The 25080-nt window shown below is 41.0% G+C and overlaps 1 protein-coding gene across 2 annotated transcripts; it reads left to right on the top strand.

Moving 5' to 3' along the window:
* The first annotated feature begins 3807 nt into the window (after positions 1–3807).
* GATAD1 (GATA zinc finger domain containing 1) lies at positions 3808–14797 on the top strand. Of its 2 annotated transcripts, XM_082472108.1 has the most exons (5): positions 3811–4291; positions 5092–5217; positions 6880–6939; positions 11439–11622; positions 13308–14797. In XM_082472108.1, exons 1-5 carry the CDS (start codon positions 4040–4042, stop codon positions 13496–13498), a joined length of 813 nt encoding a protein of 270 aa, XP_082328234.1. In that variant the 5' UTR covers positions 3811–4039; the 3' UTR covers positions 13499–14797. The 2 variants fall into 2 exon arrangements, with proteins under 2 accessions (XP_082328235.1, XP_082328234.1); XM_082472109.1 differs by lacking the exon at positions 5092–5217 and having other exon boundaries at positions 3808–4291.
* Positions 14798–25080: the final 10283 nt, after the last annotated feature.

Here is a 25080-nt window from a genome sequence, read left to right as displayed (position 1 = left end):
AACCATGGGGCACACACGCAAAATAGAAAGTAGCTCCGTTGGGTTACACACAGAACGTAAGAGTGCAGTGAGAGACGGTGCTGTCATGACGCCCCTCCTGAGGATAAAAGACGAAAAGGCAAGAATACCTGCCCTGACTCTTTCTCCCTTCTTGCAGGTCCATAGGTCTCACTCATTCTCTCTCTGTCCAGTCTGCAAGCTCTCTTTCTCTAGTTTGTCAGTGTTAAGAGGCCACTTGAGTTAATTGCATTTTTCCCAGGATTACAGCTGGGGGAGAGGGGTATAACTAATGACTTGACTAGTCTAGTCAAAAGAAAGCCTCCTCCTGTCTTATCAGCCTCAGAGTTAACATTAAATCAGGCACTGACCAGATGAAACAGTTGTTTACAACCTTATGTATACTAACTCACTGAATCCTCACATCAACCCTATGAGTCTCCACTCAGTGACCTTGTGCCCCTGAGATATACAGGACAAGAGCGTGAGTGGGCAAGGAACCCTATGCTGCCCATATGCACCAAGACACAAAATGTGGTGAATATCATCTCTTAGAAACTGGCCCTGGGATACATTTTATGCATCTGCCTTTTTTTTTTTTTCCAAAGAGTTTTAATTACTGAACTATGCAACACCTAAATTATGCAAATTAGACTGCATGCTGACAGTGATAGTCCCCTGGGGAACTCAGCTTTCTTTCTCTTAGTGTGAATGTTAAGACCTTGGGAGGTATTTATTTCTATATTCACAGCTTACACACTCACACACACACACAGACACACCCCACCAGCAGAATTTTCTTGCACATCCCCATAGGTACCAAATTATCTCTATGTGCTCCAATCGGACCCTTCCTCTGGGTCTAAGCTAGGTATCTCTCTCTCCTTATATCAATCTGAGATCTCTCCCTTGGCACCTCAGGGAGCCCTGGCCTGGCCAATTGTGGCTCCTGTTCTTCCTGAGGCACCCAGGAAGGAGCAGGGGATTGGGTCAGAGCCTTCGTTGACAGTGCCTTCCTGAATCCTTTTCTCCTACCCATTTCTCTCACCTCCCAACACCCCCCCTTTCCCTGCCCCAGTCACCATCTCTGCCACGTAGTCCTACTTATCCTTATAGCAAACTGCACTATTCTATTAACACTCTACTACATCTGCACAGGAGTTTTGTGATACTATAGCTTTGCTGCTTGTAGGAGAAGCCCCATGTATTGACTGAGAACTATGTGCCAAGCATGATAATTGACCAAATCTTCATGCAGCACTGAGGTGGACAATTGTCGACTTACAGACAAGGGACTGAGCTGCAGAGAGGAGGTCTGCTTGCCAGTCCTTGAACTCGGTACTGTCCACTGTGCCCCAGGACCTCTGGCTAGGAGAGGATATTTAGGACCAAGAAACTGCCTATTTCCTTATTTTCCATTTGATACTTTCTCCTCTTTTCATTCTTTTTTTAAAATAGAAGTAACATGTAATGTGGTAAAAAAATATTTCAAATGATAAAAAAGGGTGCAAAAAGAAAAGTGAAAGCCTCTCTCCCTCACCACTTCTGTTAGCATCAATTGTCCACAGTTTTTTGTCTAAATAACTAAAAAAAGTACACACCACACTCACACAGATTTTTAATTTACACACAGTGATCATGTTCTATACACTGTTCTATAAATTGCTTTTTTCCCTCCTAATTATGTCTGAGATCTTTTCATATTAGCAAGTAGAAGAGCTTCGAATGGTTTCCTGTCTCACTCAGAGTAAAATCCAAAGCCCCTACTTTGGCTGACATGACCTTGATGCAAAAGCCTGACAAAGATATTACAAGAAAGGAAAATTATAAGCCTATCTCACTCGTGAACATAGATACAAAAATCTTAAAATATTAATAAAGCAAATCCAGCAATATGTGAAAAGAATAGTATATGATGACCAAGTTGGATTCATTCCAGGAGTGGCAGTATTAATTTAACATTCAGAAATCTATCCGTGTAGTCCACACATTAATAGATAAAGAAGAAAAAGCATTATGATTGTCTCATACAGAAAACTATTTGATAAAATTCTACACATTCATGATGAAAATAGGAATAGAAGGGACCCTCCTTACCCTGACAAAGGGAATCTACAAAATCTACAGTGTTAGAAATCAGTATAGTGGTTATCTCTGGATAAAGAGCAAGTGAGGGGCTTTTGTGGTAGTAATGTTCTATTTCTTTATTTGGTTGTCTGAGTGCGGTGACTTTGTGATAATCAACCTGTACACAGGTGCACTGGATACTTTACAGTATGTGTATTATACTTAATTCTAAAAGGTTGTAAATTTTTTTTTTTTAAACCAGGAAAAAAATGTAGTTCTTCCTGATGATCTCAGAAGGGTAGAGGGTGTGACCAGGAGCTATGGGAGCTGGCAAGGACAGGAGATGAAGGTGTTGGGATGAGGAGGAATGGAGAAAAGAGTGTGTTGAGTGGTTACACATGTGGATATGGACCGGACCCAGGATGGTGTCCTTTGGTGGAGAGGAAGCTGGTGAGCCAAGGGCCTAAGTCTTCAGTGAATGAGAGGCAGTAATTTGGAGATGAAGTGCAAAGACAGGTGCACTAGAGGGAGAGCTATATCAGGGAGCATGGAATTTAGTACCTAGACACCCCTCACAGAGTGCATTGTTCTACAATAAGGAGACAACACTGTGTACCTACTCTCCTCAACCACTTTCACAATTGGTCTTAAACCCCATAATGGTCTGGAAAGCAGTTAATATTTTGTTTTACTATTGGAGAATCCTAGACTCAGAGCCAGGATGACCGAGCCGCAACTCAGGACCCAGAGCTGCTTCAAAGGCCTGTCCAAATGTGCTTCCAAGACCAGTGGCCATGTGGGCAACTGGCCAAATCACAGTCCCTCTGTTGATCATCAGTTAACAGTAAAATAGGGATAATATCTTGTTCCACGACTGGCATAAGCACTAAATGCGGTTTCACGACATCATAAGGTGTTCAACACAGTTTTCTTCTTCCTCTTCGCCCAGCACTCCACCAACATATTCATCATGATCTGTCCAAGAACATCAAGTCTAGAAAACCCAGGATCTTGAAGACAGGTATGCAACCACTGCTCCACTAAGTGAGGCTGAGGGGTGACTCGTTTCTCTGGCGAGGCCTGTACTGACCAGCGACATTAATAGAGGCTGGATTCTCACGACACCCTTGTCCTGGGCCAGCTGTCCTCGAGTACGGTCCACGGAGGTCCCAAGACCCTTTCTGGGGGTTCTTGGGGAAAATCTGTTCCCCAACAATACCAAACCAGCACTCTGTCCCTGGCGTACGGTTCAGAGGTTACGAACACTGTCATTCAAGGGCCAATGAACATATGCGTGCCATCTTTGGCTTTAAAATGTTTCAACTCCAAATACACAAATGTCCATGGATATAACCCTTATAAGCAAACGTATTTGGGGGTCTAAGTTATAACTTTAAAGAGTGTAAAGGGGTCCTAAGTAGGAGTGCCAGATTTAACAAATAAAAATACAGGATGCCCAGTTACATTTGAATTCAGATAAACAACGAATATTGCATGGGATACACTCATATTAAAAAGTTATTCGTTGCTTATCTGAACTTTAGATATACTTGAGCCTGAAGTATTTTAGTAGTCAATCTTAGGCCTAAGACCGGAAAGTCCGCGAACCGTCCTCTGTCCCAGGAGTCCCGGGCGGGGCACTTCCGGTCAGGCGGGCCGGCCTGTGCGCGGGCCCCACCCATCGCCGGAAGCCTCCCCAGGCCAAGGCTCGGCTTTCCTCCCAGGCCAGGCCCCGCCCCGGCCCCGCCTCCCGGCGCCGGGGCCGCTGGGGGCTGGTGAGGGCGGTGGAGCGCAACAGGCTTCCTGCCTCCAGGGGGCGGCGGCCGCGGCCTGGTCCCAGAGTGGACAGCTCGGCGCCGCGCCCGCGCCGCTCTTTCTGTCTTTCGGAGTGACGGGTCGGCCAGCGGGCCGCCGAAGGCCGGCGGTCGCCATTCCCGTGTCGCTGCGCCCGCGGGGGCCGCCCGAGCCGGCCACGATGCCACTGGGCCTGAAGCCCACCTGCAGCGTCTGCAAGACCACATCGTCCTCCATGTGGAAGAAGGGCCCGCAGGGGGAGATCCTCTGCCACCACTGCACGGGCCGGGGCGGCGCGGGCGGCGGGGGCGCCGGCTCGGGGGCGGCCGGCGGGACGGGGGGCAGTGGCGGCGGTGGCGGCTTCGGCGCGGCGACCTTCGCCAGCACCTCGGCCGCCCCTCCGCAGAGCAACGGGGGCGGGGGCGGCAAGCAGGTGAGCTCCTCCGGCCCCTCCCTCCGGCGGAGGTCGACCGGGCGCTTGGCGGGCGGAGGCCGGGTGGGCGCGGAGGGGGCCGGCGGGGGCCTCCCGGGATCGCCGTGCTCATACTGGGCCGGGCCGCCCCTTCCCATCCCGGTTGAGAACATGGTCTTTGGTTCGGCCCATTCTCAGCACCTTTTCTTGTGAGAAATTGAAAGGCTAGAGAAGCAAGAAAAGTGAAAACGGTTCAGAAATCCCCCCATTGTAATGTTTTGAATAGCAACCAGACATCTCAGTATACACACGTATACATAGAGATGTCAGCAGGGTCATGCTACTGGACCTCTTTACCTGTTAATAAAGTTCATTTTGTCATAATGTGTTATTAAGATTATCATGTCATCATTTTCAGTGGCAGCATAAGTATTACATTGCAGGAGGTGGCATACCAAACCCGTTCTCTGGCGTAGGAGAGTTGAGTTTTTAAGCATTTTTCTGTTATAAACACAACCGATGAATAGTTCTTGCCTTGGCCTGGACTGACTTACTCTTGTTGCTGCCCCTTGACCTATTACAAGTAGCTCACACCTTTTTGGATGCTCTGGAGATGCTTGCCTAAGGCTCTCCCTGTTTGAATTAGGCCAGTTCGCGTGATTACCCGGCATAAAAAGAAAAGGTGCACTCTTACTTAATTTTTAAATGATCGTTTAAAGTGCATACTCTGGGATCCTTGTAAGATGTTCGTATCGGGACAGCAACCTTTCTGCACTTTTTATTTCTTTCTCTTTTTTGTTCTTTAATTGTTTATGTAACAGAGTAAGCAGGAAATTCACAGGAGGTCTGCTCGGCTCAGAAACACTAAATACAAATCTGCTCCAGCTGCTGAAAAGAAAGTTTCCACTAAAGGAAAAGGGAGAAGACATATTTTTAAGTTAAAAAATGTAAGATGATTGTGGACAGTGTCTTGTACTGTAATGGCATTGTGTGTGTAGTGTGTCCTGCCACTGCCTTCATCTCTCATCCCTGAACTTGGACTCTGCTCTTGGCAGCTATTCTGTAGTGTTCTGGGGACTGGTCCAGACTTTCTAAAAGGGAGTGAGCTCTGTTGTAGGAGGCTTACTGTTTATAAAGTTAATAAAACTCTTTCTCTGTTTTTTTAACTTTTATTTTTTTCTCTGGGAAATATAAAATATTCTAAAAGAAACCTAAACCTCGAGCGCATTTTACTGGATTCTCTGGAAAGGATGAGATGGGGTTATAGTTCTTGGTGTGGCGAGGTATACTGGGAAAACTTTTTTTTTTTCATTCTTAAAGCTCTAAGTAAATAATAATACTGGAACTCATTCATTTCCATATTTGTTTGTTATTATGGCCCCAGAAGATGTTTCTTACTGATTTATAATGATCAACTTGATGAATATGAATGAAAAATTTTACTAAATCTTCTTTATCTCTTCTTCTATAAGAAAATAGATGGTCGAAAGACTTGTGTGGGCGTAGTGGAAAGCATATTTTTGTTGCAGTAAATTCTCGTTGTTTTTGTAAATACAAGGGACAGTGGTCAAACACAACGGGCAATGCATTATATACTATTTTTTTAAAACCACAGTATGGTACTCTTTGCTTTCGGAACAGGAATGCTTCACTTACCAGTGAAGGCATTTCTGAAGTTGGGTGTGTTCATTTAAAAAACTCAGAGAGGCCTTGCATTATATTCTTGTGCAGATTGTGGATCCTTTTTCTTGTTCAGAATAGTTGCCCCTAATTTATTTAAGATTTTTATAATTCAGTTTTCTAAAATGAGGTGTTTATTGACTAGACAAAACATATAAATATTGGATTATAGTTGTATACACTTAAATGCTCTTAAACACGTTTTCCTCTGAAGTATGGTGGAATATGTTCTCTGCCAGTATTTTAATATCAATTTCTCTAACAACCCCTTTCTTCAGGGATAATGCCAAGACATATTTGGGAAGGCCTCGTTACTGTGTTGTGGCGTGCAAGTGTGTGTTACAGCTTAGGAAGGAATTTCAATGATGGTTGAGTGGTGGCAAGTTACTAAGAACTCCCAAGAAAGTTTCCTTTGGCCTTGGTTCAGGCTTGCTAGAAAATTAGTTCTGATGATACTGTCATAACTAGTTCCATAGTTAAGTGGAGATGGAAAATGTCTTTGAGGAGACACGTTTTTTATTATTCCCACCTCCGTCATGCTCAGGCCATTAGAGCCAGATTTTTTTATAACTAGAATGTGTAATAAAGCTCTGAGAGGGCTTCTGTTAGATTTCAGCCACATAGTCAGGAGCCGGTCCTTTGGGGCTCAGCAATTTTTAAGGTAAAGGTAGCAGAAGTATTCAGACCAGGCTTTGCCACAACGATCAGAAAAGCTTTTTTTTTTTCTTTTTTTCTTTTTTACTGCAGTTCTTGTCACCAAACAACAACTTTAGTATTTCTTAAATTACAGAACTCTCATATATGGCTGGAAAAATGCCTGTACACGCTACACACACACACACACACACACACACACACACACACACACACACACACACACACACACATACTACGAATGTGCTAATATTTTTACTTTTGTTTTTTCACAGCCCATCAAAGCCCCTGAGTCAGTTTCCACCATAATCACTGCAGAATCAATCTTCTACAAGGTGAGCATCTGTAGTTACTGAAGGAAGGTTTGAATTTATTGTATAATGTGCTACTAAAATGCTGGGTTAGTCTAAAAGTCTCTGCTACTCTGTATAAGGTGTGATTGTGGTTTTTGCTCCTTTCTAAGCTATTTTTCCCTGTAGGTGGCTATTATAAAACATCTCATCCAGAGCTGAGTTGGGAGAGGAAGTTGCCTATTGAAATACGATATGAGGATCTTAAGTATTTTTTAATGTAGATTATGGGAATCGTTTATAAAATGAAAATGTATGGTGTGGAGCCATTGAGTATGATGCTTGCTGTGGGTTTGTCGTACATGGCCTTTATTATGTTGAGATAGGTTCCCTCTATGCCCATTTTCTGGAGAGCTTTTATCATAAATAGGTGTTGAATTTTGTCAGAAGCTTTTTCTGCATCTATTGAGATGATTATATGGTTTTTATTCCTTAATTTGTTAATGTGGTGTATCACATTGATTGATTTGCATATATTGAAGAATCCTTGCATCCCTTGGATAAATCCCACTTGATCATGGTGTATGACCCTTTTAATGTGCTGTTGGATTCTGTTTGCTAGTATTTTGTTCACGATTTTTGCATCTATGTTCATCAGTGATATTGGTCTATAATTTTCTTTTTTTGTGATATCTTTTTCTGGTTTTGGTATCAGGGTGATGGTGGCTTCGTAGAATGAATTTGGGAGTGTTTCTCCCTCTGCAACTTTTTGGAAGAGTTTGAGAAGGATTGGTGTTGGCTCTTCTCTAAATGTTTGTTAGAATTCGCCTGTGAAGCCATCAGGTCCTGGACTTTTGTTTGTTGGAAGATTTTTAATTATGGTTTCAATTTCATTACTTGTGATAGGTCTGTTTATATTTTCTAATTCTTCCTGGTTCAGTATCCCAAAATTGTACCTTTCCAAGAATTTGTCCATTTCTTCGTGGTTGTCCATTTTATTGGCATACAGTTGTTTGTAGTAGTCTCTTTAATCCTTTGTATTTCTGCAGTGTCAGTTGTGATTTCTCCTTTTTCATTTCTAATTTTATTGATTTGTGTCCTCTCCCTTTTTTTCTTGATGAGTCTGGCTAAGGGTTTATCAATTTTGTTTATCTTCTCAAAGAACCAGCTTTCACTTTTATTGATCTTTGCTATTGTTTTCTTCATTTCTGTTTATTTCTGCTCTTTATGATTTCTTTCTTTCTATTGACTTTGGGTTTTCTTTGTTCTTCTTTCTCTAGTTGTTTTAAGTGTAGGGTTAGATTGTTTATTTGAGATTTTTCTTGTTTCTTGAGGTGAGATTGTATTGCTATAAAGTTCCCTCTTAGAACTTCTTTTGCTGCGTCCCATAGGTTTTGGGTCTTCGTGTTTTCATTGTCATTTGTTTCTATGTATTTTTAAATTTCTTCTTTGATTTCTTCAGTGATCTCTTGGTTATTTAGTAGCGCACTGTTTAGCCTCCATGTATTTGTGGTTTTTACAGTTTTTTTTTCCTGTAATTGATTTCCACTCTTATAGCATTGTGGTCAGAAAAGAAGCTTGATACGATTTCAATTTTCTTAAATTTTCCCAGGCTGGATTTGTGACTCAAGATGTGATCTGTCCTGGAGAATGTTCCATGTGCTCTTGAGAAGAAAGTGTATTCTGCCACTTTTGGGTGGAATGTTCTGTAAATATCAATTAGATCTATCTGGTCTATTGTGTCATTTAAAGCTTGTGTTTATTTATTTTCTGATTGGATGATCTGTCCACTGGTGTAAGTGGGGTGTTAAATTCCCCTACTCTTATTGTGTTACTGTCGATTTCTCCTTTCATGGTTGTTAGCATTTGCCTTATGTATTGAGGTGCTCCTATGTTGGGTGCATAAACATTTATAATTGTTATACCTTCTTCTTGGATTGATCCTTTGATCATTATGTAGTGTCCTTCCTTATCTCTTGTAACAGTCTTTATTTTAAGGTCTATTTCATCTGAAACGAGTATTGCTACTCCAGCTTTCTTTTGATTTCCATTTGCATGGAATATCTTTTTCCATGCCTTCACTTTCAGTCTGTATGTGTCCCTAGGTCTGAAGTGGGTCTCTTGTAGACAACATATATATGGGTCTTGTTTTTGTACGCATTCAGCCAGTCTGTGTCTTTTGGTTGGGGCATTTAATCCATTTACATTCATGGTTATTATTGATATGTATGTTCCTATTACCATTTTCTTAATTGTTTTGGGTTTGTTTTTGTGGGTCTTTTTCTCCTCTTGTGTTTCCCGCTTAGAAAAGTTTCTTTAGTATTTGTTGTAGCACTGGTTTGGTGGTGCTGAATTCTCTTAGCTTTTGCTTGTCTGAAAAGCTTTTGACTTCTCCATGGAATCTGAATGAGATCCTTGCTGTGTAGAGTAATCTTGGTTGCAGGTTTTTCTCTTTCATCACTTTAAGTATATCCTGCCACTCCCTTCTGGCCTACAGAGTTTCTGCTGCAAAATCAGCTGATAACCTTATGAGGATTCCTTTGTATGTTATTTTTGTTTTTCCCTTGCTGCTTTTAATATTTTTTCTTTGAATTTAAATTTTGTTAGTTTGATTAATATGTGTCTTGGTGTGTTTTTCCTAGGCTTTATCCTGTATGGGACTCTCTGTGCTTCCTGGACTTGGGTGACTATTTCCTTTCCCATGTTAGGGAAGTTTTTGACTATAATCTCTTCAAATACTTTCTCAATCCCTTTCTTTTTCTCTTCTTCTTCTGGAATCCCTATAATTTGAATGTTGGTGCATTTATTGTTGTCCCAGAGGTCTCTGAGATTGTCTTCAATTCTTTTCATTCTTTTTTCTTTCTTCTGCTCCTCGGCAGTTATTTCCACCATTCTGTCTTCCAGTTCACTTATTCGTTCTTCTGCCTCCGTTATTCTGTTACTGATTCCTTCTAGTGTATTTTTCATTTCAGTTGTGTTGTTCATCTCTGTTTGTTTGTTCTTTAGTTCTTCTAGATCTTTGTTAAACATTTCTTGTATTTTCTCAACTCGTTCCTCCATTCTATTTCCAAGATTCTGGATCATCTTTACCGTCATTACTCTGAATTCTTTTTCAGGTAGATTGCCTATTGCCTCTTCATTTATTTGGTCTTTTAGGTTTTTACCTTGCTCCTTCATCTGTGACATATTTTTTTGCCGTCTCATTTTTTTTTTTTTAAATGAGTGGGATTGTGTTCCTGTCTTACTGGTTGTTTGGCCTGAGGCTTCCAACACTGGAGTTTATAGGCTGTTGGGTAGAGATGGGTCTTGGTGCTGAGATGAGGAACTCCGTGAGACCTCACTCCGATGAATATTCCCTGGGGTCTGAGGTTCTCTGTTAGTCCAGTGGTTTGGACTTGGAGCTCCACTGCAGGAGCTTTGGCCCGACCCCAGGCTCGTGAACCAAGATCCCACAAGCCGCCTGGAGTGGAAAAAAAAAAAAAAAGAACAATAACAAAGTAAAAAATAAAATTAGACTAGGAAACTAACAGATATGTTAGGAAGAATATAAAAATAAAAATATAGATTAATCAACAACTGGAAGATACATCAGTACCACAATAGTAAAAAAAGAGGAGGAGGGAAAAGAAATAAAAAAGGAGGGGTGTGGGAAGGCCTTGGCTGTGGAGGGTGGGTGGGGCCTAAGCAAGGGTGAAGTTTGGGTGGTGGGCAGGGCCTATGCTTAGGACCCACAGGGCTGGAAAAGGCCCTGGGGGCTGTGGGGGGTGGGGCTTAGGCTCAAGGAACAGAAGGGGTCCAGGCATGCCCCCCCGCCCCTGGTCTCAGAGGGCAGGGGACCTCCTCTGGGAGCCCAGCAGGCTTCCTGGGCTCGAGTGGACTGGGCAAATGCCCTCCTCTCCTCTCCTGCTCCTCCAGTCTGGGAGGGCCCCTCCCCCATGCCTCTCCTGATCTCCCCGGCCTCCCTCCTATGGCGCCAAGGACCCACGTGGCCTGGAGGGGGGTTTGGAGGGCAGGGGACCAGCCTGGGAGCTCAGCAGGCTCCTCATGCCCAAGTGGGTGGGGCAGTTGCCTTCCACTCCTCTCCCGCTCCTCCCGGAGGGCCCCTCCCACCTGCCTCTCCTGTTCTCCCCTTGGCTGCCCTCCTATGCCCCCAAGGACCCACGAGACCTGGAGGGGGCTTTGGAGTGCAGGGGACGGGCCTGGGAGCTCAGCAGGCTCTCAGGGCCCGAGTGGGCGGGGCAATCGCCCTCTGCTCCTTTCCCGCTCTTCCTGGAGAGTCCCTCCCACCTGCCTCTCCTGATCTGCCCAGCCTCAGGGACGCCAATCCTGTCTGGCTTCCACTTCTCCTCCCCCCTCAGTCCCCCTACGTCCTACCAGTTCACTTTGGGGTTCCTCCCGTCTCCTTGGGCGTCAGAGTCCCCCACCATTGGCCGGCAGGCGCCCTAGTTGTGGGGAGATGCTAACTCCACGTCTTCCCACACCACCATCTTGATTCCACCTTCTGTTTTTATTTTAAATATGGGGTTATCTTCTACTTCCCCCAGGGAGTCTATTACCAAATTGGAGATGTTGTTTCTGTAATTGACGAACAAGATGGAAAACCCTACTATGCTCAGATCAGGGGTTTTATCCAGGACCAGTATTGTGAGAAGAGTGCAGCACTGACGTGGCTCATTCCCACTCTCTCTAGCCCAAGGGACCAATTTGATCCTGCATCCTACATCATAGGTGAGTTTGACAGGTACAGACAGGTTCTTGAACCCAGTTAATTTTCCATTATTATGTGAAAGTATATTCATCTGCTTGGGCTGCCATGACAAAATACCATAAACTGAGTGGGCTAAACAACAGAAATTTATTTTCTCACAGTTCTGGAGGCTGGAAGTCCTAAGGTGCTGTCAGGGTGGGTTTCTGGTGAGAGCTCTCTTCCTGGCTTGTAGACAGCCACCTTTTCTCACACGGGCTTTCCTCTGTGTGTGTGCACTCATGGCATCTCTTCCTCTTCTTATAAGGACACAAGTCCTGTTGGATTAGAGCCCCACCCTTATGGCTTCATTTAACCTTAATTCTCTCTCTAAAGGCCCTATCTCCAAATATTATCACATTAGGGATTAGGACTTCAACATATGAATTTGGCGAGATACAATTCAGTCCATAACAGAGAAGCGTTAAGTACAAAAAAGTAGAGATTATTATAGAAAATATGAAATTTATATAGCTGGGGTTTGAGGGCTATACGTTACTTTGAGTTCCAGGGCAGTACGCACGTACTAAAATGCTGTGTGGATAAGACTTATCCGAGTGACCCAGGGTTAAACTCTATTAAAAGAATTTATTGCTCAAGAACTAGGTTATTTAGGTAACATATAAAAATTTACTCAAAATTGATTTCTAGAGGAACTGTCACATTTATGTCTAAGATCTTACAAATTTTCATTATGTGTCCCTCTAGATGTCACACACATCATCCTAGACCTTTTGCAACCTTTTATATCATTGTTGGTAGTTGAAATGGCAGCCACTGTACTCATTAATTTCAAGGCTGACCAAAGAATTGGTTCTTGACATAGACTCACAAGAAGAAGTTGTTGATAAATAGAATTTTGAAAGTGTTCAGAGTTTTAAAATTACCCCAAACTTTTCAACCTTCCTGCAATGGGCATACGTTACTTTTGCATTCTAAGAAAAAAGATGCAAAAGGTTTTTTTCAGAGAGAACTCAAGGACAAGTAAAGTACCACTATTATTCCCAGCTGAATGTCAAGTTTGATACATGACCAAGCAGTTTTAGTCTTCTGCTTGTAAGTATTGATACATAGAAGAGTGAACTTTCATTAACCTGTTCTATCAGACAGGATTGTCAGCAGAGGCAGTAACATGACTGAATCACCTCTAGGACTTCTGTCTCACCTCCTCTTCCTAATCCTCAGATTGTAAAGGAGACAGCATAGCATAAAGGTTCAGAGCACAGACTCTGGAACTAGACTGTCTGGGTTCCTAGGACAGCCACTTACTAACTATGTGATCTCGGACAGGTTCCTTGATCTCTCTTGCCTTATTTCCTCATGTAAAATGGGAATAATAATAGTGCCTAACTCAGAGGGTTGTTGTGAGGATTCAAAGTATTGATATATATATCAAGTACTTAGAACAGTGTCGACATCATAAACACTATATAAGGCTAAATATTATTTTTAGAATCCTTTCTATATTGAGTTATATTTTGGGGAGAATGCTATATTCCTTAAGCAGTTAAAGCAGAAAAAAATGATGGAAAGTAACTTCAAAATAATATATGTTTCAAGGGCTAATGTCAAGTTACCACCAGACCAGTTTCTCCTAGTATCTAGGAATTTTAACATTTTATGGAAATGATATATATCTTCAAAAATGTGAATGTTGGCTGCCTTCTAGGACCAGAAGAGGATCTTCCAAGGAAGATGGAATACTTGGAATTTGTTTGTCATGCACCTTCTGAATATTTCAAGTCACGTTCATCACCATTTCCCACAGTTCCCACCAGACCAGAGAAGGGCTATATATGGACTCATGTTGGACCTACTCCTGCAATAACTATTAAGGAAACAGTTGCCAACCATTTGTAGTTTAAAAAGTGAACATGGATTTCCAGTTGTCTTGTATTTGTACTACCGTAAGACATGCCACATGTTTCTTTAATGAAATTCTTGGATGGAAAAATGACTAAAAAGTTTTTTCTCTACTGCCCAGTAATCATTAGCTTGTTTATTACTAGTCACTTAGAAAATTAAAAGAGATAGAAAAGAATTAAATATATTTTGAAGTTAAATATTACATACACATTAAGTGTGTGTATCCTCCCAGGCAAAGACTGTAATTTCCAAGGAGACCATTAGGAACAGGTAGTATCTATTTTTCTCCATAATTTATTTCTAGAAACTCATAAAATGGATTGTATTTTTCTACAAGGATAAAATATTAATTAAGGTTTGAATTTCTAACCAAGGGCTGAATCAAATAAAATGTAGCCGTGATCAACAGTATCTATCACCAAGTTAAAAAAAAGCTTTATTTTATCATCTAGAAAATGCTGTGACAGACTGTTGGCTGCTTTAACCTTAAGGAAAGTGATTGGTGGATGATGTTATTAGCCTAGGCTTTTTAAAACTTTCATCCAGTTCTTCTGTAGTAAGCAGGGATTCAGAATCATTTGGTTGATCTTAATAGAGCTGCTCTTTACTGCTCTCACCTACCTTCTCAGTCAGAGCGAGGCTTAATCAAAACATTAAGTTTATAGTTCAGACAGACAGCTTCACTAAAAACACACAGGAAACGTACTGTTCAGGCATCCCTGAGCAGTAGTTTCTTGACCACCATTAGAACAAACGTTGGGCAGTCATAAAAATGATTAATCATTAGCACTGATATCGAAAAAAAAGCCCACCCCAAAGTTAAAACCATCTGCTGTGTACTCATACTAACAGGCCTAACACAATGTCTGGGACTTAGAAGTCCAGGCACAGGAATTCTATTCAGAATTCAGGGACAGGTTTTACTTCAAGTGTAGGTCACCTAAGTAAGGGAGCAACAATTTAAAAGAGGGAAGAAGTGGGATTTGCACACACTTGCTTCCTCTCCTGTTCTGACTGGACCATTATTTCTCAACCCCAGCAAAATTTGTCAAGATCTAATTTAATTATGATGATTTTGAATTGTAGGAGTTTTAACTGTTACCATTTTTCTACACAGTTAATGTTTGTATGTTGTAAGGAAGTTATGGTTTGTATGTTGTAGATAGATAGCTCTATGTACGTAGTTATCTCTCTCTTCACAAAAGTTACAGTAAAATTGATTGTAAATACCATTGTAAATAACTAAATGCTAATATTCAGACTTTTGGATTAAAATGTATTTTTCACAATGTATTTACTTTGGATTTATTTCATGCATTTATTTATTTCGTTTAAACAATTAAATAGGGCTTTCTACCACAAAATGGTGTAAATAGAAGACACCACTGTTGTAGTACTCCTAATTTGGAATGACAGATTCGTCGTCAGTACGTAATAGATATTAGGAAACTCAAAGAATGGCTGATAGATCAAATGAACACTTAACATAAGGTATTTATTAAAATGAAATATTTAAAAACCAGTGTATATATGGACCATTTGTTTATAAATCCTAGATACTTGTGTAATATCTTTTAAAATAAAGATCGAATTTTCATATTCCTCCTTAACAAACACCAAATGGCTCCTGTTACTCACAGCGTAGATCCATAGCTTTTCTCCTGTGATGGAAGGCCTGCGCTGATGTGGCCCCAGACTATGTTCCCAGCCTTGTCGCCAAGGGGGTGAGAGGCTGAGGCAGTGCTCTCCTCCACTTCAAATCCATCTTCCTTTTCAGACTGCCTGCCCTGCTGATTTTAGGCCCCAGCCCAGACTCAGAAGCAGAAACCTTATACAGACTGTTCAGCGGGCTCTCACAGTTGTGTAAGGTAAAATCTCTATAATAGATACTTTATTCTATTTCATTCCTAGTGGCTCTGTTTCTCTAATCAAATCCTGACTGGTACAGTTACTGAGACACTGAAAGATAAAGCAAGAAACTGCTGCTTTTCGTTACAAGCTATTTAGAATTACTTGGCCTTCTTTTTATAAAAACTATGTACATGTATTACTTTGATAAATTTTTTTAAATTGAAAAGTAATGATATCACAAAGGGAAAGATGAATAGATTGTATTATAAAAAACTTTAATTTCTAACTGTCAAAATGTGTATACAAAATTAAAAACCAAACAACTCTCTTTTTCTCTCTTTTTTCTGTGAAAGAAGTGGGAATCATTAACCAGTATTTCTTATTCAACATGACAGACTGGCATGAATTAATTACCCAGTTACAAACAAAAGCTACAAACATAACCTCAACTTCTTGTAACGTCATCACCATTTGGAATTACCATAACTCCTATATTCCACCTGTTTAGCAGAAGCTGGGTAGAAGGGAGCAAGTTTATAACAAAAACACCTTCTATACCTTCAATACTTCTCCCTGTGGATAGGGAAGGTGCGAGTTAAAAAGATGTAACTTAATTAAATAATTAATTTATTTATTTATTTGGCTGCACTGGGTCTTAGTTGCGGCAGGCGGGATCTTTGTTGCTGCATGCAGGCTCTTTTAGTTGTGGCATGTGGGATCTTTAGTTGTGGCATGAGAACTCTTAGTTGGAGCATGTGGGATTTAGTTCCCTGACCAGGCATCGAACCTGGGCCCCTTGCATTGGGAGCATGGAAAAAGACAGTAACTTTAGAATAGAGAGTGGAGGTGCTGTTGGGGAAATGCAATTTGAAAAAACTTTCAATTCAGACATCCCCTCCACAAAGGTAGTAGAAAAAGAAAACACTTTTATTACTGACTGAGGATTAAACCAGAATGTGCTGCTCATCACAGGCAACTGGCTGAGGTTGCAAAGAGAGAAAGAAATCTCACCCTTTTATGCAGCCACACAGGTGTGGTCATTACATACAGGTTCTCAAGATAAACAGTAACTAGTCATCATTTAAGAGAACTTGACAGCACCATTAATCACACGCAGTTCTTCCTAAATTTACCTGGTGATTGGGGTGACCACCTACGTTAGCTAATTGACTTTATGGGGGGCAGGGGGACAAACGTCTTTATGACAGGAGGTACTTTAACAACTTGGAGCACTGAAGTCTGGCTCCCATCCTCCCACAGAAACTGGAGGATAGGGGTGATGTCTCCTGACAGTTGTATTTCAAAGAGATGGCACCCAGGTCCTTGAGAAAAACATTACTAGATCGCAAAACTGACAGAGGCTTATTTAGTTTCTAAAAAGATACATTTCAAAGAGACTGAGAAAATACAAGTTTTCTAAGGTAAGTATTCTGACAGAAGGGGAAACCTCCTGCCTTATTTTCAACAGAGGGAATTAAGCTTCTTATTTTAAATTCCGATTTGTCCTTACAGTGCCCTAAATTTGGAAGAGGGAGGCAGTGGGCAGCTTTGTGATTCAGGCCTCATGTCAGGGCTGCTATTAGTACACGTTGGTGTCTGTGAGGGTTTCAATATGGGGGCCACCTCAGGGCTGGGGGAGAGTCCCAGGGCTGGAGTCCATCCTCCACTCACCCAGGACTGTCCGTCAGGGCACGTCCTGCACCACCGTACTTGGTGGTCCTCATGGTTGTGGCTCTATTAACACGACTAAGAGGTTCTGAACTTACAAAGGCCAAAACCATAATCTCATGCTGAAGGAAAATTCATTTTCTTTTCATTCTCCTCCGTGAGCACTTGCAAGTGCTTTGCACCTAGCAGGTTCACAAATATCTCACTCAGTTATCCCCGTTTTATATTTTAATAATTAATCATATGGATTTTGAACATGTTTTTAGATTCCACTGCCCTCCCCCACCTTTATATAAGTGAATCACGAACACATTAGAATCACTTCTGGAGCTTTAAAAACAAAAAACAAAAAGAAAATACAGGACACACAAAAAAACCCTGCTGGAAAGTTCCCACAAGCAACTAAGTAAATCAGTATCTGTGGGGTTAAGACTGGGACCTCATTAGGTTCCAAAGAATCTAGTAAAACTTAAAAATACAAAAAAAACGTTTAAATTTCCTGAGGTGACTCTGACTTGCAGCCAGAAAGGAGAACCACTGCTCAGGCTCGTTCTTAGTATATAAAATTCAGCTGGTAAAGGCTTCAGTTTCTACAAAGAGAGGAAGAGATCTGCTAGCATCCTGCTTTGGGGCAATTTAGGAAGATCATCAAAGGCCTTTCTATGCCAATTAGCCCTGGTAAAGGCAATTCCTCACCTGTCAAGGAAGCTGATATACACCGGTCACAGTCTGCTAGCTCAGCTGTGCCTCATTTCACTGACCCTTAGCAACAGACGCTGCTCGCTTCCTAAAGAAATCCCCACCTCCTGGCCAATCAGGCTGTTTCCACGTTGCCTCTTAAGGCTGCGTGAAACTCACAACCGCCCAGCGTTCTGGGAGAGGGCTGCGCTGCTGGGAGGTACTGCGCTCCCCCGATCTATGGACTGTTTTCCCTTGACTAAAGGACATCAAATTCATTACTAAGTTGTTTTAGTTTTGTCACTTTACAGTTTTGGTGAGGAGGTGTGTCCTGAAGACAGCTGCTGGAGATGCCGGGAGGCTCCCGGACTCAGGTGAAGTTAGCCTCGGAGCCCTTCGGGTTCGCTGCCTCTTTGACGCTCTCTGGGATCCCGTTATTTTGCCTACTGAGCTCTTCGAGTTTGTTTGTCCGGACCCTTCCGGGTGGAAGACTGGGATGTAAGAAACTCCAGACCTAATGGGCGACAGCATTTGGATTTGTGGCCGACCTCATCTACAAGGTAAGCGCCTTGGGGAGGTCCTGACGGGCCTAAGGAACTGCAGAGGCAGCCAGAAACAGTAAATCTGGTTGAATTAGGATTATTTCAACAAGGGAAAATAATGGGTACCTGTCAATCTAAAGGAAGCAAGATAGCAGCTGTTAGGAGACTCACAAAGCCTCAAGGTAAGTCCAAAGTATAAACCGTTGGGGGACTTGGGGCATTAAATTAAGACGAGAAATATCAGGCTCTTTTCACCAACGGCACACCAAGATCTTAAGTAGGCGGAACTCGAAATATTTAAAGCCATTAGAGTGTCCACCACTATAAAGAAATCTTCTCAGAAAAAAATAATAGATCTATTACTAATGGGTATCTTGGAAGCCAGCGCTACAAAATTGGTGGGCAAAGCTGTTAGAGCTCTGGCCACCTAAGACTCCTCTGCTAGGGTAAGTTGGGCACCGAATGGGTTAGATTGACACTAGGTCACCTACCAACCTCAAGAAATTTTCCATGTAACAAGGTATACTGTAAGACACCACGCAGTTTGGCTTTGAGAGACCCAAGGTGTAGCTAAAGAAGTGGAGTCCTCAAGTCTCAGAGAACTGAGCTCCCCACCTTCCAGCACACCTGCCTAATTTATATCTAAGAACTGCGGTTCTGGAGGCTGTGAATACATAAATAGCAAAATCTTACTAAGACAATCTAGAATTACAGTGGCTGTTATGGGGAACCTTCCCATTGGACAAGATCGTTTAAGAAGGGCTAATTGAAAGCAACGGTTCCCAAACAGAATGGGATACCTGTTTAATTTTTTTCTTTTTTAAAAAAATTTAAATTGAAGTATAATTGACATAACATATTAGTTTCAGGTGTACAACATAATGATTCAATATTTGTATCCATTGCAAAATGATCACCACAATAAGTCCAGTTAACACCTGTCACCATACATAGTTACAAACTTGTTTTCTTGTGATGAAAAATTTTAAGATTTACTCTTAACAACTTTCAAATATACAACACAGTGTTGTTATAGTCACCATGCTGTATGTACATCATATCCCCATGACTTATTTTATAACTGGAAGTTTGTACCTTTTGACTCCCTTCACCCATTTCACCTCCTCTCCACCCCTATCCCCACATATTGCAATTACCAATCTGTTCTCTGTATCTATGAGGGGTTGTGTTTTTGTTTTGTTTTTTTACATTCCCCACATAAGTGAGATTATAATGGTTTGGTTTCTCTGTCTGACTTATTTCACTCAGCATAATGCTCTCAAGGTCCATCTATCTTGCTGCAAATTGCAAGATTTAATTCTAAAGAAATACCACGATTTCTTTATCCATTCATCCATTGAGGGATGCTTAGGTTGTTTCCATAACTTGGCTATTGTAAATAATGCTGCAATGAACATGGGGGTGTGTATATCTTTTCAATTTAGTGTTTTTGTTTTCTTCAGATATAGACCCAGAAATGGGATTGCTGGACCATATGGTAGTTTTATTTTTAATTTTTTCAGGAACCTTCATACTGTTTTCTATAGTGGCTGCATCTATTTACATTCTCATCAACAGTGAACAAGGGTTCCCTTTTTCTCCACATTCTCGGCAACACTTGTTATTTCTTGTCTTTTTGATGATAGCCATTCTAACAGATGTGAGGTGGTATCTCATTGTGGTTTTGACTTGCATTTCCCTGATGATTTGTGATGCTGAGCATCTTTTCATGTACCTGTTGGCCATCTGTATGTCTTTTTTTTTTTTTACTTAATTAATTATTTTTAGCTGTGTTGGGTCTTCGTTTCTGTGCGAGGGCTTTCTCCAGTTGCGGCGAGTGGGGGCCACTCTTCATCACGGTGCACGGGCCTCTCACTGTCGTGGCCTCTCCCGTTGCGGAGCACAGGCTCCAGACGGGCAGGCTCAGTAGTTGTGGCTCACAGGTCTAACCGCTCCGCAGCATGTGGGATCCTCCCGGACCGGGGCATGAACCCATGTCCCCTGCATTGGCAGGCAGATTCTTAACCACTGCACCACCAGGGAAGCCCCTGTATGTCTTCTTTGAAAAAATGTCCAGATCCTCTGCTCATTTTCTAATCAGATTATTTCATTTTTTGCTATTGAGTTGTATGAGTTCTTGATATATTTTGGATATTAATCCCTTATCAGAAACATGATTTGCAAATAATTTCTCACATTTGGTAGGTTGCCTTTTCATTTTGTTGATGGTTTCCTTTGCTGTGCAGAAGTTTTTTAATTTGATGTAGTTCAACTTTTTTATTTTTGCTTTTGTGGCCTTTGCTTTTGGTATCAAATCCAAAAAATCATCACCAAGACTAATGTCAAGGAGATTACCCACTGTGTTTTCTTCTAGGAGTTTTATGGTTTCAGGTCTAATGTTCAAGTATTTAATCCATTTTGAGTTAAATTTTGTGTGGTATAAGGTAGTGGTCCAGTTTCATTCTTTTGCATGTGGTTGTCCAGTTTTCCCAATAACATTTATTGAAGATACTGTCCTTTCCCTGTTGCATGTTCTTGGCTCCTTTGTCATAAATTAATTGACCATAGAGGTGTAGGTTTATTTCTGGGTTCTCTATTAGGTTCCATTGATCTATGTATCTTTTTTTATGGCAGTATCATACTGTTTTGATTACTATTGCTTTGTAATATAGTTTTAAATCAGAACACATGATGCCTCCAGATTAGTTTTTCTTAAGATTCCTTTGGCTCTTTGGGGTCTTTTGTGGTTCCACACAAATTTTAGGATTGCTTGTTCTATTTCTGTGAAAAGTGCCATGGATATGGATTGCATTGAATCTGTAGATTGCTTTGGTTATATGAGCATTTTAACAATATTAATTCTTTCAATCCATGAGCACAGTATGTCTCTCCATTTATTTGTGTCTTTTCAAGGTACTATCTTAACTGAGTTTAACACAACAGAGAGCTTCAGAAGTCTTGCAAATGAAGTGCTCTTAGTTCTATTTCTGTGTTGATCAAGGAGAACACTCTTAAGTGGACAGGGTAGAATGCTGTAAGGCCATGGGTTTTGGACTCAGCTGGGGTTAAATACACGGCCATTGAAATAATCTTCTCAGGCAGTTGAGGGGATTAAACATGCTGATAGGTGTAAGGTGCTTAGACACAGTGCCTGGCACATAGTAAATGCACAATAATGCTGCTATTTATTATTACATTTTAGAAAGTTCAGTTTGGGATATCACAGAGAATGGATTTTAAGTAGAGAATGGACTATCTGGTGATGCCATGCAGTAGAGTTGGCGACCCCATTCCAGTTAGGCCGGCCCTGTGCTTATTACTCACAGGTGAAAAAGATAAAGGAGGAACTTCTGCTACTCTCCATGGGTTTATGCTGAGGGCTTTTGTTCTGGTAGTGGTGGTGGGTTGCAATATCAACCCCACTTTCTCCCAACTCCCCCTTAGGATTATTGTGTATCGATCATATTATAAGATACAGGAGGGAGTCCTCAGAGCCTCTGGCCTTCTCTCCATCAGATGCCAACAGGGCCCCAGAGAGGAAGGATTCCAATCCCACCTCTGCTGTGCTGGACCATCAGCCTCTGGGCTCATTCCCTTCATAATCAAGGCTCTCTGACACTACCAGTCACAGCTGCAAACATTTCTGAGCTGCCAGGAGGAGGCTGTGATCAGAGGCCATAGTGCAGGTTGGATCTATATTCAATCAACCAAGACCCTGCCCTAAAACTTTAAAAATACAGTTAAGATTTTCACCATCCTCAACTTATAGTTAAACGTATTTAATGTTTTACTCATCAGGTGAACTGACTGATCCATCTCCAGATATTGTCACCTAACTGAACTTGTACAGTTTGTCACAGTATCCTTAGAAGGAAAAGACATCGACTCAAAAGGTTAAAGACGTGGGAATTCCCTAGTGGTCCAGTGGTTGGAACTCAGTGCTTTCACTGCCTGGCCCAGGTTCAATCCCTGGTCGGGGAACTAAGATCCAACAAGCCACATGGTGCAGCCAAAAAAAAGAAAAAAAAATTTTTGCTTAATTTACATGTGGGATGATTTAAAAATTCTGTAATCCCTTCAAAATTGGGAAAGGTAAACTAATTTGGTAATTGACCCAAATAATTTTGTGGTGGGATTGACTTTATGGTGAATCCACTTATCTGTATTTACTAGAGAATATGAAAGTTTCCCAAATGCTACTGAATAAATAAAGTTGCATCAAAGACAACAACAACAACAAAGATTCTACCAACTGTAGAATTTTATAACTCTTGAACACTAGTGCATGCTTCTACTTAGGCGGGTTTTACTTCTCTGAGAAAACAGTAAGTTTAAAGTGTTTTGTGTTATGTGTTTAATATATATATATGCATTAGTTATAATGCAATTCTATATTCCAGTACTTTTATTCCTCTTTAGGCCAGAGTTTTTCAATTTGCAAGTCTCAACCCATGTATGGTTAAGAATTTCATTATTTGTGTGAAATAGAATAAAAGAGAAAAGTGTCAGAGAATATCACATGTGGTAAGAGTAGGTGTTTTGTGAAACTTTAGTTTCAGCCATGTGCACATATGGACTAGATCATGTTGGAAAATGTATTACTCTGGGTTGTGGTGAAAATATTTTGAAAATCAGTGGCTTAGCTCTCAGCATTTTTACTTTTGTGAAGAAGCTGTAACATTCTTTTTAACTGACACTGATTCCTACAAAATATCTGGCCAGAATAAATGTCTAGCCAAAATGCGTCATTTCAACTTTCTGTCTAAAAACCTCTAAAAATTTCCCTTTCAGCATAGTTGATGGTATTTGTTATCCTGGAATATTCTTTCCTTTCTGTTGTTGATTTGTTTGATTCTTGGAAATTTCCTGGGAGGCTGAGTCCTATACCAGTTCTGTAAAAAAAAAAAATGTCAGGTTGCCTAGAAAATGAGTAGACTCCACGACATAATGCCTTTGTCTAGTGTTTACATTTTACATATATTTTTTTCTTTATATTTATGAGTATTGAGTATTTTACTAGAGGAATGTAAAATGTCCGTTTAATTTAAGAATCCATGCTTCTGGGACTTCCCTGGTGGTCCAGTGGTTAAGACTCTGTGCTCCCAAAGCAGGGGGCCCAGGTTTGATCCCTGGTCAGGGAACTAGATCCCGCATGCTGCAACTAAAAGATCCTGTGTGCCGCAATGAAGATCCCACGTGCGGCAGCCAAGACCCAGCGCAGCCAAATAAATAAACTAAAAAAAAAAAAAAAAGAATCCATGCTTCTAATACCTCCTGAAACTATTGTAGATGGCCAATTTCCATTGCTTTTACAATCAAAACTGATTCCTAATCAATCATATCAGTTCTAATCTTAAAAAAAATAAGTTAATGGCTAAAATATTAGATTTTGTTTTTCTTTTCTCCCCTTATTTATTCAAAGGAATAAATTTATTCCAGTTTCAGTTGAAATAAGAATGATTCACTCACAAATATTTATTATTTATTTATTGAATGATCACCAGTACAAGGCGCACTGTTCTAGATTACAGCACTGAACAACATGCACAAAACCCTGGCCCTTTGTGGAATTTTCAATACAAGGTGGAGGCAACTGGATATAGTCAAACAAGCAAAAAACCTGCAAGTTAATAGCTGGTGCTCACATTAAGTGTTCTCCCAGTCAGACTCCTAATAGATGACTAGATTTCAGGTTAGGAATTATTAATACTGACTAGGAAAACATCAAAGGATGATGAGATAGATCACCACTTAGTGTCTGAAATAAAAAATAAATAAAGCTGAATTTTTTGCTTATTTTAGTAACTATGAGCTATGCCCGTTAGGCCCAGGCTCCTTAGCAGAGCAGACTGCTGACCTTAAACGCAGGGTTTCCTAGAAGCTAGAAGTTGAGGAGTGGGCAGACTTTGTGAGCTATAAATAGGATGATGTCATCCATAGCAAGAGTCTTCTGGGTGAGGTTGGTGTTGGTTGGCTGGCTCTCAGAGGCCTGTTTTTTGGAGTGACAGCCCCTTCAAGCTAAGGTCCCCTGTCACCCAAAGACTAGTGACACAAACCCACAAGTCTTTGAGCATCTCTCTGTTTTCTAGACCAATAAAACCATCAATAAATTCCTTTCTGCTTCAAAGGGCCAGGGTTGGGTTCTGTTGCTTACAGCTAAAAACTTGATGGATACAGAAATCAGTACCAGAAGTGGTTGCAGGCAACAGACTTTGAAGAAAATTAGGGGACATTTGGGACTGGTTATCTGCCCTAGTTAAAGGCTGAGGGCAGGGAAAATCCACTCTGTATTAAGGGACGTGAATTTGGCATACCACGACATGCAGTGGCAAAACAGCTAAAATATCACAAATTATTCCCGGGAATGAAGTACCCATTGAAGAGGTGGCTGCTATGGAATAGTATGAAACACGTGAGGATTTCAAAAGGGTGAGTTGACTATAGCACTAGAGAGCTTAAAGAGAAAGACAAGCTCAGATGTTTATACGTTTAGCTCAAGGCATAGGCTGAAAATCAGGGATTTGTATGAAGGCTAAAGGAATCCCTTGTCTTTCTGAGCCATGAGGCTGAAAATCAAATGCAGAGTTTAAAAAAAATTTTTTTTAATTTAATTTTTATCTTATATTAGAGTATAGTTGATTTACAATATTGTGTTAGTTTCAGGAGTACAGCAAAGTGATTTAGTTATACATATGTATATACATGTATATATATATGTATATATATCTCTATTCTTTATCATATTCTTTTCCCATGTAGGTTATTACAGAATACTGAGTAGAGTTCCCTGTGCTATACAGTAGGTCTTTGTTATCTCTTTTATATTTTTATATTATC

The sequence above is a fragment of the Balaenoptera physalus genome (assembly GCF_965194825.1).
Source record: "Balaenoptera physalus genome assembly, chromosome: 8".
Classification (NCBI taxonomy): Eukaryota; Metazoa; Chordata; class Mammalia; order Artiodactyla; family Balaenopteridae; genus Balaenoptera; species Balaenoptera physalus.
The sequence above is the reverse complement of the archived record's forward strand: the minus strand, read 5'-3'. Positions and strand labels throughout refer to the sequence as shown.